General features: G+C 38.8%; 1 protein-coding gene across 8 annotated transcripts in view; it reads left to right on the top strand.

Annotated features, from left to right (window-relative positions):
- Positions 1-16,590, top strand: part of ZC3H13 (zinc finger CCCH-type containing 13) — a 48,921-nt gene extending 32,331 nt beyond the window's left edge. For 7 of the 8 annotated variants that reach the window (XM_074859642.1, XM_074859643.1, XM_074859637.1 and 4 more), the window contains 9 exons: positions 352-534; positions 3,608-4,151; positions 5,250-5,353; positions 5,767-6,786; positions 8,752-9,261; positions 10,757-10,912; positions 11,787-11,987; positions 15,330-15,493; positions 16,099-16,590. In XM_074859642.1, the coding sequence (XP_074715743.1) occupies positions 352-534; positions 3,608-4,151; positions 5,250-5,353; positions 5,767-6,786; positions 8,752-9,261; positions 10,757-10,912; positions 11,787-11,987; positions 15,330-15,493; positions 16,099-16,269 (3,053 nt within the window). In that variant the 3' untranslated portion in view covers positions 16,270-16,590. The remainder of the gene's footprint in view (positions 1-351; positions 535-3,607; positions 4,152-5,249; positions 5,354-5,766; positions 6,787-8,751; positions 9,262-10,756; positions 10,913-11,786; positions 11,988-15,329; positions 15,494-16,098) is intronic. The other variant, XM_074859636.1, reaches the window with a different exon arrangement.
- Positions 16,591-20,104: the final 3,514 nt, after the last annotated feature.

Genomic DNA, 20,104 nt, shown 5'->3' with positions numbered 1-20,104 from the left:
TCCCATTTTAAAACAAGCACTAACCCTTACACCACTTTATTTAATGTTTCTGCAAGCCTAAATTTTCCCATGGGCTACAAACACAAGTAAGAGGCTGATGTGTAGTGAGAGGTTCGTAGGAGGCAGTGTGTTTCAAAGTACTGGGCAGCAGTTCTTTTGCATTCTCTCAAAAGCAACTGCATGTCTTAGGTACTTGAACACCATCTTTCGCACACACCCACCTCTGGCCACCCAAAAAAACCCCCAAAACCTGGGATTTTAACCTTTGGCAGTATTTTTAGTTGGTAAAAAATATCAGTGGATTTCCCTACATGTGGAAACTCATCTTTTATATTGATGCATCTCTATTAGGAAGTCGGAGCACTAGAGGGTCCCAGGTTGATGGTCACAGCAGTAGTGGAAACTACCATGACAGCTGGGAATCAAGGAGTAGCTACCCTGATCGGGATCGTTATGACAGTCGAGAACAAGCGAGGGATTCCTCCTTTGAAAGAAGACATGGTGAACGGGACAGGCGTGACAACAGAGAAAGAGGTATTTTAATGTATATTTTTACACATACCTATGTAGTCAAGTGTATATGTATGAGTGTGTGTGTTTCTCTCTCCGTCCTTTTTCTTCCTTGTTTCATCCCACACCACTAACTCATAACTAACTCATTTGACACTGCACACTGACACTAGTCCTACCCTTGATGTAAGTTAACTTCTGTAGTAATCTGTCATTGGCAGTGTATGCGTGAATGCTATGGCCTTTTCCCTCCCTATGGCTAGATTTTGGCACCTTCTGTTTTTATTCATTCAAGTAGTCTTTAAACAAACTAAACTTCATCAAGAGATCATTGTACAGCTTCAATGTAAAATGTTTTTTCCTCCTCTCTTCCTTCTCCTCCACTTCATGTTCATACGCATAGTTATGATTGCATTTCATTACTGGTTCTGTTTGTCTGTATAGAAACATGGTACTTTTGCACTGTAAATTAATTGAGTGTGTTTTGGGGAAGACCTGACTGCTAGACTGACTTAATTACGGACTGCTTACTACTAAAGTAAGTGACAGTTTAAATTTATGATTAATTCAAAAATTTATTGCCTGGGGAATTTAATAGTGATGAATGCTTTGCTGTGGTCAGTCATAATTGGCTAGTAAGTGTTGGTACAGATACCAGTAATCATGGAAAGAATATGCAAGACTACTTTTAGACATAGTATGCAAGATGTCACACTTCTGCACCTGAAAGGGTACTGTGTTGTCTCTAAGGAACTTAGTACCAACTTTCAGTCTGACAAATATTTGTATTGCTCACCAATTAAGAGAACAGGAGGAGTCAGGGAAATGAAAATGGCATGAAGATGAAAGGAGGAGCTGTGAAGAATAAATATAAAATTATAGCGGGTTTTTTTCTGTGGACTTTTGATTTGGAAGTGACAGATAAATGTTTTAGCTGTTGTTTTAACTTCAGCTTTTCAAAGGGATGTTTTGTATGCTACTTTGAGAAATGGTTTTTGGCCCATTGAAACGTATCTGGTTTGCTTGTTCTTGAGAAAGGTTCTGTTTTAGATTCTTTCTTCTCTTCAAGGCAGGATTTCAATAAACCTGATCTCCAGGCTTCCTTTGTATTGTCAGCTGAAAAATCCTGCAGTCTGAATGTGTCCTGGGGGTTGGCTTTTGCAGACTAGCTTTCATCTCTTCCACCTCTCCACCCTCAATAAATCCTAGATATATTGTAATGTGATCTGTGCTCTTCATATCATACTGAGTTCTTAATTTATTAAGAATTTAAAAAAAAAAGCAAAAAAACCCCCCACTTAGGAGTAAAAACATGTCATCACAACAAAATAAATTTCTAGAAGGGAGGTTGCTTTGAATGGATTGTGCTTCTCTTTGGGGGGAAAAAATATAAAGAGCTTGAATGGAGATAAGATTTGTTGTTTTCTCCCTTAAAAATTTAGATCACTTTTCCTGACAGTAAATCCTCCTCAGAGTTACAATTCAAGACACAGTTTCCATAATTAGATCACAGTCTTAACATTTGTCATTCAGAGAAAATCGAGATAGGTTTTGGTTGGTACTTAGTTCTATGATATGTAAGGAATCTTTTTAGTATCATTTTAAAATGCAAGCTTGCAAATTTAGGCTGCCTTTATTCAACTAAGGCAAATCTTTAGGTGTTCCAAACAACCACTGGAACAGCGCTTCAGAAAATGAAGTCATGTAAGAAGTGCTGACTATCCACATTTAACTGTCTAATACACTTCCAGTATCTTGAATCACGTAAGACTTTGATGTGGATGTTTTGTCACCCAAACTGACATAACAAATAGGCATTACAGAACTCTGATCTACTACTTAGTATGCACAGTAAATCATATTATAATGTTATAGGCACCATTAAAAGAATGTGAAACCTGTTCACAGAACCAATTGCATGGATTGATGATTTACCTTTTTAAAAAAGAAGTGTTACATCCATGGCAGAAATGTCACTCAAGTTTGCTTTTAATTTTACCTGGTAACAGGGGAGCATTAAGTCGTCATTAATTCACTCAGAGATGAAAATTGATTAAACTGATGGAAATGCACATTTTATTGATTTATCCTGTTCAAACTCTGCCTGCTCGCCCCTGGTGGACATTGTCTCAATTTACAGTGAAGTGCACACTCAACCTCAGAGTAATGAACCGAAAAATACTAACCTCTGTTCACGCCATTTTTTGCTCTTTTGTATAGTGCTTTTAATAGATACTGTGGAAAAATAGTTTTATTGATTTGTTGTGGTTCAGATACTACTAACATCAGCATAGAAATTGTTATGAAGTGGTTAAAATTTATAGAAATACTCTAAAAATATCTAAAATATAATTAACAAAAATGCAGCTAAGTCTGTGGAGAGTAAATACTGTTAGATAAATCAGGTTTCACTGTCCTTCTGGATCACTCATTTTCTGCATAAGTTTAGTTTTGTCCCTGACCCTAATCTGCCATCTGAACAATAAAAACTCGGTTTTTAAAACTCTTTAAGACTCTGCAGTGAATTCGTATTAAAACTTCTAGCAGTTCTGCTTCCTGTATCTCATCCTCCCCTTTCCCTTTCTTATGGATTTGGTTGTGTATTTGCAGGATCTCTTCTGTGATGAGACAGGCCAGTATTTCTTATTTTGCAGTTACTTTTACTGTGTATGATAAATAGTGTGAGTTCTTGTAAAGCCCATGACGCTTAATAGGTTTAGGAAGTAAAATTTTTGTACAGAAGTCTTAATATTTCATATGTATGTCATTCAGAGCTTTTCAAGATTTTATACCAGGTTTTGAATTGTGTAATGCAATAGTAATAGCTAGGCTGTGAGACGTATAATTTTTGTAGTAACTTTTGGTTAAAATAAGGAAAGCTCCCTAAATATTGGAAAAACTCTTTCAAAATTAGTACTGCTTTTTATCTTCCCCCCACCCTTCCCGAGAATTTCCAAGTTTCTGCAGGGAGTTGCTTTTCATTAATGCAAACCAATATCTGGATTGTCAAAACAAAAGCTCTTGGGTTTTTAGTAGCATAGTGGATACAGGGTATGTCCCTTTAGCACTTGGTAATCAAACCTGCTTCTCTTCACAGATCAGAGAGCAAGCTCACCAGTACGACATCAAGGACGAAGCGATGACCTTGAGCGGGATGAAAGAAGAGAAGAGCGAAGGGTAGATCGGTCTGATGATAGGAGAGATGAAAGGGCCCGGGAAAGAGAGCGAGAAAGGGAGAGAGACCGAGAGAGGGAAAGAGAAAGAGACCGAGAAAGAGAAAGGGAGAAGGAAAGAGAGTTGGAACGAGATCGTGCTCGGGAACGGGAGAGAGAGAGGGAGCGGGACAAAGACAGGGACCGTGAGCGGGACCGAGACAGGGACCATGACAGGGAAAGGGAGCGAGAGAGGGAGAGGGAGAAGGAGCGAGAGCGAGAGCGGGAGGAACGAGAAAGGGAGCGAGAGCGAGAAAGAGATCGAGAGCGGGAACGAGAAAGGGAGAGAGGTCGAGACAGGGATAAAGAAAGAGACCGCCAGAGAGACTGGGACGACAAAGAAAAAGGGAGGGAAGACCGCAGAGATAAGAGAGAAGACATCCGAGAAGAAAGAAGTTCAAGAGATGTCCATGAGGAAAGAAAATCCAAGTGAGTGGATCCAAATGTTACTTCAGTCAAAGAAAAGAAGGAAATGAAACAAAAAAGGCAGTCTTTTACTGTTGATTTCAGTAAGTTAGTAAGCAGGGGAGTATCATAAGGAAGAAGATACCCTGTTTATGCAGAGGCCCTGTCTGGAGCCATGTCTCCTCAGCATCTGTGTGGCACATACTGGTGGCCTCAAAACCAGTACTGTGCTGGTGAAAGCAATCCAGTGCATTGTTAGTGCAGAATTATGGAACTACTCAGGAGCTAACAATTAAGTCAGACAGTGTCATTTTCCCTTCTAAGTATACTTGTATGGCCTTGCCTTTAATAATGCAGTTGTGTTTGGAAACATAATAGCAGACTGTGGTACCTCTTGAAGCCTGGAAAGTCAGATAGCAGCTAACTAGGTCAGGGTTCGTGACTTTTTCTGTTAAATTTCTGTGAAACATTAAGTGCCCTTTGCACTACTAAATTTTCAATACCAGAAGGCTACCAGTGAAGGCATGAACAATGTTCTGAGTAAATGTGTGGTGCTTCCTTTAAGTGCTTAGCACCAATTTGCTTTTTCTTTTTTTTTTTCATTTAGCGTAATAAAATTCTCATTGCTCGATCAACAATATGCAACAAAACATCATTGCCCTGAATGACTGTTTTGTTTGGAAATAATTAGTAACTTTTGTGTGAGAGAGTTGTGGATTCCTATAAATCATCTAGTACAGGCTCTCTCCCATCACGCTGCAGGGATAAGTAAGGAAGCATCTAGGTGTGGGCTTAGCTGCCAGCTGGGGTCAATTCACTGCAAAGATCATTGCCACAGGGAAAAATTGATCTTAATAATCTTTCATAACTTTTAGCTAAAAAGATAGTTGTCTTAAGTGTTTGAGTTTTAGTTCAATGTATCTTACAGTATGGTCAGAAAACTTGATCGTACTTGCAGTTTTGGAATAATGACTTAGAAAACTACAAAACTTCCTGATGGCCTTAGGTGCATTGTCTTCTGTAAGAGGTGACTTCAGGGATTGTATTGATGATAAATTCAGATAATTAATGTTTTCTTTAAAGAATCCTAAAGAAGTTTGACTGTATGTGTTTCTTCTTCAGGAAGCGTCACAGAAATGAAAGCAGTCCCAGTCCTCGTCAGTCACCCAAACGTCGCCGTGAGCACTCTCCTGATAGTGATGCTTACAACAGTGGAGATGATAAAAGTGAGTAGGAGCGGGCTTTCTCTGCAGCTGGATCCAGCTTACCCTCTGCCTCTGGAAAATAACTTGCAATCTTAAATAGAAAAAACATGGGGAAAGCTTCGGGAAATGTCCTCCTCCCCTGCTTTTTATGAGCAATGCCATTTTTCTTAATCTATATGTTTGTCTTTTATCTTCATTTTGTCACTATGTGTTACATTTGCCAGGTGATGGTGACTTTCACATCTGTTTTTTAAGATGCATGTTTACCAAAATGGTAGTCTGTTGCTGCTGCAGCAGTAGAAAAACTTAAGAAATGTAGCTGAAACAATGGATTAGATGTTTTAATTGACACTTTGGGGCATGCACAAGATACCAAATGCTCGCATGTTCTCCTTCCTAAACAATACAAGTACATCCTTTTTCCCATTTTGCAGATGACAAGCACAGACTTCTGAGCCAGGTTGTGCGGCCACAGGAATCCCGGTCACTGAGCCCCTCTCATGTTACAGAAGAGCGGCAGAGTCGCTGGAAAGAAGAAGAGCGAAAATCGGACAGAAAGGAAAGTTCCCGGCGTTACGAAGAACCAGAGTTTAAAGAGAGGATTTCTTCAGCAGATAAGCAAAGAGAGCAACTGGATGCTTCAGAAGGCTCCCGGTCCAGGGTTCAGGAAAATCTTGTACACCGTCCCTCTGAAGAAAGAGATGGTTCTGATAGAATGCATGATGACAGCAAGAAGAAGTCTAAGGTACAGAAAAAGGCCACAAAGAAGAAGAAAGATGATGACAGTGGGGTGGAAAGGTATGCTAATGAGTCAACAACTGAGGAAAGCCAGGTCTTTTCGCCCAAGAAAGGTCAAAAAAAGAAAAACGTAGAGAAAAAGCGGAAGAGATCCAAGGGTGATTCTGAAGTTTCTGATGAAGAAATTGTTCCACATCATAAAAAGAAGAAAGGTCCAAGAACCCCCCCTGTAACAAAAGAAGAACTGGTTGAAGCACCACCTGAGAAAGCTGTGGCAGAAGTCCCCCAAAAAAGAGAAGATACAACGTTTAGTGACTGGTCAGATGAAGATGTTCCTGAACGCGGTGACATTGTTGTTCCAGAAAGAAGCACTGAGGATTCCCATAGAAAAAGTCACAGGACAAGGGGAGAAAAGGTGGAAGCCCCTCATGTTACTATAGAGGATGGACCACACCGTAAACCCGTGGATCAGAAGCGCAGCAGCAGCCTTGGTAGCAATCGGAGCCATGCCTCGAGCAGACTTAGATCCCCTTCCAATGAATCAGCTCATCGCAGTGGAGATGACCAGACTGGACGGAAGAGGATCCTGCACAGTAGCTCTAGAGACAGAGACAGGGACAGGGACAGAGAGAAGAAAAGCTTAGAAATCACGGGGGAACGGAAATCCAGAATTGATCAGCTGAAACGAGGGGAACCCAGTCGCAGCACATCTTCAGGTAATAAGATACATTTTGGTGTGTTTTGCTGATTAGGGATATCAATTAAACTCAGACACCAGAGTGAAAAGAGCAGGCGTATTTTACTAGAAATAACTAAATAATATAACAGAATAATACAGAAAACATACAGTAAGAAAAGATAGAATAGTGCACTTAAACAAATGGGAAAATGCAGGGTAATGCATCAAATCATTACTACCTGAGAGAGAGAATAGTGATTAAGAAAGATCCATCACCACTTGCATACGTTACCATCATCCAGACCCGCAGGCGCTGGGCAGCCCCGGTTACAGGAGGATTTGGAGAGCCTGTCCCGGCAAGTGGGAAATCCTACGCGGTGCGTCCACCCGTAGGTGAGGCTTCCAAAGTCGCTGTGAGCGGGTCCAGCCTTATATACCTAAAAATCAGCTAGCCAGAATAGCTGGCACCTTTGTTTTAAGTGGAAATATCTGGAGTCAGTCTCACGTTAGATTTTCCCAGAGTCTGGCCAGGGCTCAGGGGAAAAACTAAGGGAGTTTTCCCAGCTTATCTAATTGATTTATGAGCAAGGTCACACACCAGGTCACAGGGCCAGACAACTGTCTTTGTGGCCCTGTTATCTTGTTTACACACACAAAGAAGGATACATGTTTTATGGTGTTTAAGCTACATTTTCTATGCATATTTCACTAATGACTACATACTGAGTTAGCAATTTTGGTTCAGGGCCTGTTGCTCAGGCTTCAGTATTCCCACCTTTTACATCAGGATAGGTGTTTTGCTATAACTTAGTATAATACCTATTAGTACAATGCTTATCAGTTATAAAACATACAGGATTCATCTGTATAAAACATACAGGTCAACTCTGGCTTGGGCCTATTGTCCAAGCCTTAGCACTTCATGGTGAGACTGACCTATCAATTCTGTATAAAAGTGCAAAAGTAATAAAAATCCCAAATCATTCTTGCATGGCTGTATACTCTTTTCATTTGTAATTAGTGTGAAGGGAGAAGGAAGGTGCTCTCTGCCATTCATTGTACAACCGAGTGAATTAAGACTCCTGCAAATGTTACCGTATTTGAAAAGCTGATCCTCAGTGGGCAGGATTAACCACTTTGTTTACACCAAAACATTCAGTCAGATTCAGTTCATGCTGTCTGGGGAATGAAGTAATTTGTAGGACAAAAAAACCTCGTAGAAAGAGAAAATGCTTGTGCTAACAGAACATTGAGGTAGTTTTATCATCTAAATAATGCTCTTAAATTCATTATTAACATTCATTTTGATATGGAAATTCCAAAATGTATGCAAAATGAAAATGATTCCTCTCTGGGAGAGAGATCCATTATCTCAGGAGATATTTTCACTGAGGTAAGTCTGTCCTGATTCCTGTTAAGCATACTTCTAATGCATATGGAAATCATCTTTGTTGTAAATCAAAATATCAACTGTTGACTTGTTTTATTTGTGTAGTTCCTGCGGAAAAAATGAAGGAAAAAAAGTAAAATGTTTTAAAATTTAAACAACATCAGTAGGAAAATATCTTCCTCCTAAAGCTCTTCAGCTCTCTGTTCTTACAGTTACGTGCCTGAAACTATTTTTCTGAATTGATCATTTGATAGCCAAGGCATTCCTAATTTTTAGAAGACATATTTTGAAAATTTTGCGTTTTGAGATGATTCCTTTTTCCTTTTTTTTTTTTTCCTCCTTGCCTAAATTTCTGAGTTAAAATGATGTACCTTCAGTTTGGCTTCTGTCATAGTAGAAAGTATCCACTAAAAATCCTTTTTGGTAGTGGATAAATACCTTATGTTTTTAAGTAAGGTTAAAAACTACAGGCAATCTGAAGGCATTATTAATTTGAAGACGATGCTTTTGAGAAGTACATTTTCATACCTAAATCTTTACAATGCTTTGATCTAGTAAAATAGTAAAATTTACGTGCTGTAGTCATGCATATATTTAAATTATTTTATTCAGATCGTCAAGATTCAAGAAGCCACAGTTCAAGAAGAAGTTCTCCTGAATCAGATCGTCAGGTCCATTCCAGATCCGGGTCCTTCGATAGCAGGGAAAGACTTCAGGAGCGAGATCGACATGAACATGATCGAGAACGCGAGAGAGACAGGAGGGAGGGAAGACAGAGAGACTGGGACCGAGATGTTGACAAAGACTGGCCAAGGAGCAGGGAACGAGAGAGACTCAGAGAACGAGAGAGGGAGAGGGAGAAAAGACGGGAGCTAGACAGAGAGCGAGAGAGACAATTACCTGATACTACTGAAAGAGAGAGAGACAGAACTCTTGACATCTCCTCTCAGAAAGAATCAACAAAACACAGTGAAACAAAGCTGGACAGAGATCACGAAAAGGAATTTGATGGTGTTTGTCGGGATTCAGCGGCTTCAGAGAAGGAAAGAACAGACAAAGATTTAGGACCTTTACAAGGTTTTGAAGATGGAAATGAGGCCGAAAAGGTAGAGAGTTTAGAAGGTGAGATATTCTGGGAAAGAACCTGGAGTGACAAATATTTTATTCTTTCCTTTTTAGCATAGTGCTGAACTGAGCTATATTAGAATAATTTTCTACTCAAAGACTTATTGTCTCCAGCTTCTCTACTGTGGAAGCAGACACAATAAGAGGAAATCTGATGACCATCTTCCTTAGTGTTAATTGTGTTAGTGTTATTTGTTAATTTCTAAAGAACTCTTGAGGCAAAGAAACATAAATGATTTGAGGCATAATTTCACCAAGGTGTAACATTTCTGAATTGGCAGTTTGCTGAAGAGTAACACCAACTTTTGATTGCCTTGTTATATCATTATAAGATCTATTTCTTATTTTGGAAGTGACAGGTAATGAGTGAAAAAAGATGAGTATTGACTTGGAACTGTTCTTTGGGTTTTTTCTTCTGCAGAGCCCAATTATCATAGAAATTATTATCTGATTAGTAGGTGAAACATACATATGGCTTGACATAAGAGTCCAAAAATGGCTTTCCTGAGGTAATCTTATTAAATGCAGCGTTAATTTGCTGGCCTTAATGGTACCGGGGAAAACGTGCTTAGGATTAATAAATGAAGTAAGTAGGGGGCAAACACTGACAGACTTAAAGAGTTTGTCACATGGATTAGACTGCTTGAGCTTTGCATAGATAGAGAGTTTGTGAAGTACTTTTAGCTTATATCAACAATGTAAAAGAAGCAAGAGTGTAAATCCAGAGTAACTGGTGTACATTACGGTTATGTTCAGTAAATTGGGGTTTTTTGGTGATTGCAGGAGTTTTCTTCTCTAAAATCTTCTGAGAGGAAAAAAGGCATTGTAGGATTTGGAATTTTTGGGTCTTTGGGATGGTAGGGCCTGAAGTCCAGTCTTCAGAAGCAGAGAAACAAGTGAATGAAGCTTTTGTAGTTTTACACAAGATAACAGGACGTTGTCTCGTCGTATTTGCAATTCTTAATAAGAATTATCTATAGTGTTTGTTGTTAATTTGGGCAGTTAAATCAAATGTTGTCTGGAGAAGATGATGAGGAATATTTATTGCTTATATCTCCTACCTCATTACTCACAAAGTGGTCGTTAGGGTTGACTGGTACAATTGAGAGAATTCCATTTAAGGAGATTATCTGTGGAGTGGAAGCACTTGTCAAAAATAGTGTTTGGAGTGAGTATGGGAAAGTCTGCTCTGTCTTGCTGCCATGGACAAAATCCAGTGATTTTTAAGCAGAATGTGGCTTTCTATGTGCAATTTGACTAATACTGTGCTAAAAAACCCCGACAGATATGTAAAATTCAAACTGCCACATTGTATATGAGAGAAATAACTTCTTTGTTTCCATGAGTTAATACCTGTTTCATGTTGAGTATATATGTCCCCAAAAACTAACAGTTTAGTTTGCTGAACCTCTTTGTTTTCAGGCTGCTTAAAGCATGTTTAGAAAACAATAATGATTGCTTTAAAGCTACAGTATGTTATCTGTCTCTGTAGGAGGAGAAGATGAAGCAAAGATTGATGATGTACAGTCACTGGGGTCTGGTGCTGGAGAATATGAACCAATCAGTGATGATGAACTGGATGAAATTCTGGCAGGTGATGCTGAAAAGCGGGAGGATCAACAGGAGGATGAGAAGATGCCTGGTAAAAGTATAGCAAAACCCCTTTATGATTATTTGAATATCAAGATTAGATCAGTTTGCATGTAATGCTGTTGTTGACAGTATTTCTGAATTAAGAATGCAGTTTGTATGCTCTTCAGTATTCTCATGTGTTCTGTATAGGTAAGCCTGAGAAGTATAGAGGTAAGTAAAGAGTACTGGGAGATGTATTGTGAAGTAATACTTATCTTTTATATAGCTAGAAAGGTAAGCTTTTTGTTTTTATAAACATGTTTTCATTTATCCCATTTGGTTTTGATCATTATTTGGAACTGATATTTTTATGAACAGGTTTTATCTGTGCTTGGAATGCTTCCCAAAAGCACTGGGAAGCATAGACTCTTCTACTTATCGTAAGTTCAGTTGTGTCAGCTGGGCTATATGATCAGTGTTCATATTTTCTGTGATAAACATAGTAGACAAACGCAATTGTATGGTTTTTCAATAAATAGTATATATCTCCTTTGAAAAAAAATGCAGCATCCAGAGTTGAAATACTGGCTTTTTAAGCATTTAATCTGGATCTGTCATAGCATGTTTAGTTGTACTGTGACGTTTGTGAATGCGTAAGTATGTGTTCAAATGGGCTGGCTAAGCAGGGTACTAGCAGCCTTTCACTATTAGGGGTGGGATTTTTTTAATCCAAGAATCTTAATATTTGTATGCTTGTTTTTCCACCAATCAAAGTGAGTTTTGACATTGTTACCTGAAGTGTCCAAGGATCAGGCTTTGAGAACTGCAGGACAATGTTCATCTAATATATGTTGCTTTCAGGAGACGGGGATGTACACAGCTTGTGAAATTAATCAACTGTGGTAAGGGATGATGATGTGATAACTCATTCTCTGTCAATGTTTTTGCAGATCCTGTCGATGTTATAGATGTAGATTGGTCCAGTCTTATGCCAAAGCAGCCAAAAGAACCACGTGAGCCTGGGGCTGCGCTCTTAAAATTCACACCAGGTGCCGTTATGTTGAGAGTTGGCATTTCCAAGAGATTGGCAGGACCAGAACTCTTCACCAAAATTAAAGAGACTTGCCAGAGGGTGTTAGAAAAACCTAAAGGTAATTGTTTGTGCAGGGATTAAACTGTCTTGTACTTAGTGAAAGTCCTTATGAAATGTGCATTAGTTCATTATTTTAGGTTTGAAGACCGTAGAAAGTGTATAATGATTATTGTGTGAAAATTACAGGAATGTAATACAGCTGCATGTCAATCAAATCAGGCTTTTAATTCTAGCAGTGGTGAGGAGGTCTTGAATAACAGCCTAAACAAATTTTTTCATCCTAGTGGAATATTCTTTTTGTGGGACCATTCATGCTTTCCTAGCCTAAAGTGTGTCAGCAGTTTTTTGGAGAGCTAAATATCTTCTGCAGTGAATCAGCAGTAATATTGCAAGAAAGAAGTAAGATTCCTTACTTTCTCTGAAGGTCCTGTGCGTATTCTCTGATTTTCCTTCTGAGGATTTTCTTCAGAATGCATAGATAGTTTTTGGGTCAGAATGAAGGAGCTAAGTGAAATTTGTATATTATGTCTCTGCTAGAAGTGGAAAATTAAATAATACACAGGTCTGATATTTGGACAAAGTGTGTGGGATAACACATGCATGATAGATGGGATGGGCATGAGCTGTACCAGTGCTGTTTGCTACAATTCTGTAGCATAAGCAGGGCTTTTGCATGAGAGAGAATACTGATATTACTCTTTGGCATCCCAGGAACCTTTTGAACTGCTTGCAACAACTTGCATGATAGAATTGGTTTTTTTAGGACTATGAAACATCTGCTTTTTCTGTAAGATCTCTATGCAAATTATTCCAGATCTAAATGTGAGAAGATTATGATTTATAAATAATAGTATCTGCAGAGCTCCTGATTTTAGGGAATAGTGGGTTTTTCTGATTTTTCTTTTTTCCTTTTACTCTATAAATTCTAGTTCTTAATTTGAGACAATACTTTTTAATTCTTTGCAACATTATTCTTTATGTAGTTGTCTTAACCTCGCAGTCTCAAACAAGTGGAGAGAAAAAAACCCAAAAAATGTGCTTTTCCCAGCCCTGTTAATCTCCATGAATGTCACTGCTTGCTTGAGCCATTTAAATTATGTAACTGTTAATCATGCGCTGTTGCCACTGCTTATGTGCTTATACTTTTTTTTAAAGTCAAATTAAATGCAAACCTTTTTAATGCATCATAGATAGTATAATTTGAGGTGTGTAGTTGGTACTAGTAAGTACTGTAAATGTCCCACTGCGATATTTGCAGTTCTTTCTATGCAGTATTAGTATTCTAGTTTAAAAAAAAATCTCAGTTCTTATGCTTAAGAATTCACAAAACCAATGTAATTGATTCAATATTGAATCTTCCTGAGTTTGCAAACCATCTGACATAGTAAAGTTATGAACCATGTCTCTCTCCTTGTAAGCTTTAAGTTTGCTGTATACTTCAGTGCTTCTTACCAGGGATTACTTGCAACAGGAACTGCAGTCCACCTGGCTATTTAAAATGATACTTGAAATAACCTCAGCAGTCCTTGCATGCTTCTCTAGAAACAAACAGCAAGTCTATAGTGATAATAGGAGGCTCTCCAGCACTGCCTCTGGGCTGTCTTAACTGTACTCAGATTCAGCAGAACTTTGCTCTGGAGAGGAAGGGGGATTGAAGTGCCTCTGTTGATTTCCCTTTGGTGTGTGCAGTCTCACAGGCTTCAAAGTTGCTGCATGTGGTACTGCCAGTAGCCTTTCAAATGCATGCATTGCCTCTGTAATCTGCTAGCTGAAGGTTCCTTGTATTGTGATTACACAGCCACAATACCTATATTCTAAACAAAGGCACAAATATGGTGCTCTGAAAAGTGAATGAATTTGAGCTAGATATTCGGTGTGCATTACAGTGAAAATGTAGTGTTTTCACTTTGGACTACTTCATGCTGGTGTAATTTGTTTCCCTCTTTTATTCCTGAGTTTGGTGTTACCTTCTTTGTTCTTGTTGTGAATGAAAAGTTTCTGGTAATACACTGAAATGCAGGAAGAAAGGGAAGTGATAGGTTGTTTCAGGGATTTTTTTTTTTTTTAAATTATTTTTCTTTGGAAACAGAAATCTATAGTATGTGATGGAATTGAGATTTGTAGCTGATTTACCCTCTATCTATTATATGCAGCTGTTTCCTCTAAGGATATGGACATGCTTACTTGCCAGATATGCTCAGTGTCTGGCACCTCAGCAGACCCTGCAAGCTGTCAGTGTTACCTCTGAAGTGGCCTTTCTATGTCTTGTCACATATTTGTGTTGGTGATTGTGCACTGAGGTTGTCTTGGTGACTTCACTGCAGTTTTCTTTAACCTGCCCTTGATTTGATGTAATTTTTTTGTTTCTTTTCACCTTGATTAAAAACTAGTCTTACTCAGCTTCATCCAAATTCTCTGAGTGGTTTAAAAATGCATCTTTGTTCTCTCCTGCGTGCATGCTGCCAAACTGCTGTAGCAGCCTTTGCTTTTAGCTGCTACATTTTCCCCAGGTTTGCCTCTGTCTCTAGTGAGGTGTCAGATGCTCTGCTAAACACCCAATGTTTAACTATATAGGGGTGGCTGAATTGGACTCAGCTACATAGCTTACCATTTTTATTTTTTTTTATTATTTCATAATCTTCCTATTTATTGTAAAAGGGTTATGAATCAATGAGCTGCAGTCCAGCCATGTGCACTCTTTTTGTCTTTGTCTGCATTTCATAGAAGCAGACTTGTCACAGAACAAGATTCGCCTCAGCATCCATCTTCCGTTAAAGTGGTTAAAGTGTTCTGGCTGCACACTGTTTCTTCTGATAAAAGTGTTAAAAGACTAGTCCTGCCACTTAGAGTACTATTAACAAACGCTTTAGATGAGCCAGCAGGAGGGGTGTATAGTTCATTAGCATCTGTTGACTTGTTCTTCAGGTTCACCCACCATGGGTGAAAGAATTATTAGTTGTATTTGCCTGCATAGCCATACAAACCCTGTGTTGACACTGGTACAGTTCTCTAATGTCTTGCAGAGAAGTGAAACTTAGACCACTTTCTGATTAACGCTAGTCGTAAACACCTTTTGTCACACATGTCTGACGATAAATGATAACCCCTCTTCTGTCCCAGAGCTGTCACTTGATTTTTAGGCCTCTCGGTGATTGCTGTCTCACCACTGCTTTCTAGTGCTGAAGCTACATACAAGGGTACTCATCCTTTCCTTTAAATGGTGAAGGATTTATTTGATTTTTTGTTTTATAGACTGCAATATCCTTTTTTTCCAAACCTTGATATTGTTTAGAAGGCAGAAATACAAATAGTAAAACTTTAAGGAATTTGATGTTACTGTATATTGCTGTTCAAAAATACCATGTATATGTTGATCTCTGCAAATATCAATTCTTTCTAGATGCAGAAAACCTTTTCGAACATGAACTGGGGGCCTTGAACATGGCTGCACTTCTACGAAAAGAAGAGAGAGCAGGTCTTCTCAGTAATCTGGGTCCTTGCTGTAAAGCTCTGTGCTTTCGAAGGGATTCTGCAATTCGTAAGCAGCTAATGAAGAATGAAAAGGTAAGTGGTTTGTTTACAGTGCTTGGTCAAAATGTAGAAACACAGATACCACTATTCAAAGCATTTCCCTAGAGAGATGATTTTTGTATTTGTTGTTTTGAAGTAGACCTAGTCCTTTAAATAACAGAGAACAGACATTTATTTAAAGAGGTTGTAGGGTGTTTATTTTTTACTTAGGATGAGAGATTACGATTGAGACTAGAGGTAAACGCTGTTTCTCATTTTGGGGTTTAAATTCTGGAGATACATTTTCTGTATTTAGAGAGTACATAATAAAAATAATTGCTTAAAACACAGTTTCAAAGACAATTGTTGAATAGTTTTCCTGCTTGAGATGCCATATACTTTTACAAGAATGATAAGATTCCGTTCTTCCAAGTTAAAATTGAAAGAAAAAATACTTCAGCCATTTTTTGCACTACAGTAGGTTTTATGATCTTGCATGCTAACAGAAAAATCATTAATTCTCAAAGTCTTTTCTAGTGAGCATGTATGATTAAACCTCTAATTATTGAGAGTACTTGAGGTTAATTTCTCAGCTTGGGTGTTAGAAGCCACTGTTTTCTGTTCTTTCTTTTTTTATTTTTCATTTTTAATTTCAACAGGGTGCAACAAAACAAACTTATACAAATTCTGCAGCAATGGACAGTGACTTGTTACGGTTGAGTCTACGGTTATTCAAACGAAAGACTGTGTGCCAAGTTCCTGGGCAGGAAAAGACAGAAGATAGTAAAATTCCACAACCAGTTATCCAGCAAGAAGTGTGTGTGTCTTGAGCAAATGACCGTGGTGGCACTTCCTAGCTGATTTCCCACTACCAGTGTTGGTATTGATGTTTAGAACTGGTTGGTTGGAAAGCAGCTGTAGAAGATGGAAGAAATACTCCGTTTGTACACAGATAAGAGTTACTGGGTTTGGATGTGAATAAAAGGGGTAAAAAATAAAGACTTCTGTGTGAAGTTCTCTGCAAGTTTTATAATACTGAATCTTACACTGTAACATAAACCTGTTTTATGGTGCATCAAGTGTAATAATGTGAAGATGTCTGGTTTTAGCAGTTTATAACACCACCTGATATTAAAGTGAAGAAAACTGTCTGCGTATCTTTTTCCTCATTATGAATGGGTTTTTCTACCGCCACTCTGGTGCCTCAGTATGTGTCTAGAATTTCTTAAATAGCTTTCTTCCTGGGAGTCTGTCTACCTCCACTTTCCAATTCCCCTTCTTTATCACAGCAACCTCTGTTGTGGATCTGGATTTGGACAAAACTCTAGCCTTTTTCCATCTTTAACGTAGGTTTCCTCTGATAATTTGTGGACACAAAAATCTAGTCTCGTCACTTAAGGCTCCCCTTCTTGTTGATGAAAAGAAGTAAAATCTTCCAGGAAGTGATTTATGGCCAGTTTTAGATGCCTATATTTATGAAACTAACAGCATTTTGGAAATGCCTGCTGCTTACAAAGGAGGACTAGTGCATATATTTTACATTCTGTTAAGTATCAGGGCAGATCAATCCCATGCAGTGACCTGAGGGTTTCACACTTGAGGTTCAGGAGTTTTCAGGTGTTAGCAGTAAAGGCAGTGAGCAGTGATGTTCTGCTGGGTGTTAGAGCTTTCAAGGGCCTGTTTAGAGACTTGTCAAGCCTGGGCTTAATTTTGTAAGAGTTGTTTTCAGTTTGAGAAGATATTATCTTGTGTGGGATCTTTGGATTATACCAGTCAGGTATGTTTGGGTAGTCTGTGGAGGCCTCCATGTAAAACTGAGACTTCTAAAACTTCAGATTGAGTCTCTATATACACCTCTCTACTTTTCCTACATTTAAACCTGAACTGTTGCTTTGAATTCTGTTCATAAAGGGTGGGAAAGAAATCTAGTTTAACCTTGATACTGGCTTGCTGCAAAGCAACTTTTCATTGTTCTCATTCAGGTTGGAAATGAATTATGAACCACTAAATTTTTTGACAGTTGGTTTAGTTTCTTAAGCTTTTTCTCTGCTTGGAACCAGCACACTGAGGTGGGATGTTGGCTGTGCAGTTTAACAGCAGGGCTGTCTCACATCTCTTGTGATTACTGACAGTTGTATTGGCTTCAGGCAAAGGCCTAAATATGAATAGCAATTCAGTTCAAATACAAAGCTTTCTTGCTATAATGCTTTCCTAAAATGCTTAGTGCATAAGCATTCAGTAAAATGTTCTTATGCTACGTTTAAAGAGTTGTTAAAGAAAATGTGAGGGGATTTTATTTATATTTTTGTAAGTGCCCACACACTAGTGTATATGTACTTGTATCAAATATAAATGACATGAGAAATTTCTACCATTTGTTTTGATTCTTATTAAACTGTGCTCCAGGCAAAACTTTATCTTCCTAAGTTTTTCACTTGTTGAACATTTTTAAGGGACTTGGTGACTATTATTTTTAATGTCATTGGTGATTTTATATATGCTTATAAAAAAAAATAGTCTTTTAAATACACTAGTACTTTAACCTGAGCAAGAGTTAACAAACCTGTTCTATTCAGCATTTAAATGCATTCTCACCTATTTTATAGCTACAATAATGCTGCCTTTAAGCTGAAAGTATTAGATCATTGCTTCCAATTATGTTAAAGCCTATTTTAATCTCCATCTCTAAAAGACATAAAAATGTTTGATAGCTAGAAACAGCCTTGTCTGAGACTGCAGTACACAAAATAGATTCACTGCATGGCATTTAATTACACTGTGCTTACTTTAAACATTCTTCCTGTAAAACAGTCAAGGTGTGCGTATGCACTTAGTTTGCAGAAGAATATTTCACATCCTAGAAAATGCAAAGTAAAGTAGGCTTGATGGGCTACTATGAGGATCTCGTGAAGTGATAGTGTCCCATTGAAGGTCAAAGCCAGTGCTGACCTGTACCATCATTTGTTGGAATTATTAAAAAAAGGTGCTGAAATTGCCTCTTACGCACGTTTGTTTTGATTCGATTTGCAGCACTTAAGAGTGCAGAAGTACGTTACGGTACTGGCAGAAAACATACCTGTTCCTGTGGGAAGCACTAAGATCTTTTGTCAAGCATTCCCCTCACCTCGCAGGAGTTAGTGTACAGGTAGAGCCCTGCAAGTTTGTGTACAGGTATTTTAGTCTCCATCATTTTAACAGAAGATAGTGTTTAGTTTGCAGAGAATGTAAGTTACAAAACTGTCATCAGGTAATTTTACACTAACTTTAAGAAAGGGAGATTTGCCCACATCCCAATTCCAGAAAAAGACATGAAACTTGTCTGAATCAGAGAACTTGCTTTAGGACCTTCCATCCCCTTCCCTTTGTTGGTCATCACTCTTCTGACAGGGTCTGCCTGCCCTTTTAGCCTCTTCCATGTCTTCCTTTCTCCCCATTTCTGTCCTAGCTTGATTTTGTGTAGAGAAAGAGTTTTCATTGTGCAAGGCTTCAGCAGGGTATGCAGGAGCCTGTAATATTTCAGACAGTGGTGCGTGGACAGGGCTGAACATGTGCTTCAGATGCCCTAGTGTGCTCCAGCTCCAAGTCTGAAAATGTGGAGAAGCATCTATCCCTACTCTGTTTTCTCCTTTTGAGCTGTGACAGCAACTCTAAAGCCGTCCCTGTACCAAAGTAGAGATGTCATCCCTTTCTGCTGCTAAGCCCATGCTGTGCCTAGTTGGATGATAAATTAGTTTTAAGCATCCCCGAGGTGCAGTCTGGAACGTGGAGCTGCAGAAGAACAAGCTGCCACGTGTGCTGGTAAGATGAGGAAGGCGAAACGCTATGCCCAGCTCTCGCAGCCATAACAGATTCACAGGCAGAGCAGATTTTTAGAGCCTCGAGACACAAATGGGACTATGACCTTAGCTTGGGATATTGTCATGTTCATTATCTCAAATAGTACTTTCAGGCTATTACCGCTTCAGCTAGTGGAGTGAGATACAGATTTTGACAGTGGGCCATCTGCACAGTGTACTCGAAAGACAGAGTTTAGACAATTTTGCTAAATTAAGGCTTTTGTTTGAATTGCCTTGTCACGGTTGTGTTCTCCCTTTTCTGCCATAGGGATGCCCTTCAGCAGGGAGCAGGCTGACTGGATCTGCTCTGCCTGTATGAGGCAGGGCATGGCATGTGTGTTCAATTCAAACAGTTGCTACCAGCTTAAGAAGTTCAAGAACCTTTGTTTTGCAGTAACAGCCAAAGTCTGGTTTTCAAACGGTCTTCATACAAAACGGCTGTTTCTACTGTACAGGTCTTTGCCTTAATGCTAAGGGGAAGCCCAGGGAGGTGGTACCAAATGCTTGTTGGTACACAGGGTGTTTAATAAGTAAGGTTTTGTGGGCAGTGTGGGTATCCAAGGTTTTTTGAATGCAGTTTCAGGACACAGCTTGAGAATGGCAAATGTACTCTTAATAATAAAAAACTACAAACGAAGCCCCTGGGTTTAACTCAGAAGTAAAGCAATGTGACTGAGCATCAAGATGCAAGGGGTTTCTTAAACGAAACTGACCTCCTAGGAATCTGGAAACCTGTCCCATCAAAATCAATAAAGGAGTCCAAACATGCGGGAGAGGCAAATGCTAAAATAGCATTCATAAACCAAATAGCTAAAGTTTTTTTGGAAGA

This window comes from Strix uralensis, chromosome 2 (genome assembly GCF_047716275.1).
Source record: "Strix uralensis isolate ZFMK-TIS-50842 chromosome 2, bStrUra1, whole genome shotgun sequence".
In the NCBI taxonomy this organism is placed as follows: Eukaryota; Metazoa; Chordata; class Aves; order Strigiformes; family Strigidae; genus Strix; species Strix uralensis.
The sequence above is the reverse complement of the archived record's forward strand: the minus strand, read 5'-3'. Positions and strand labels throughout refer to the sequence as shown.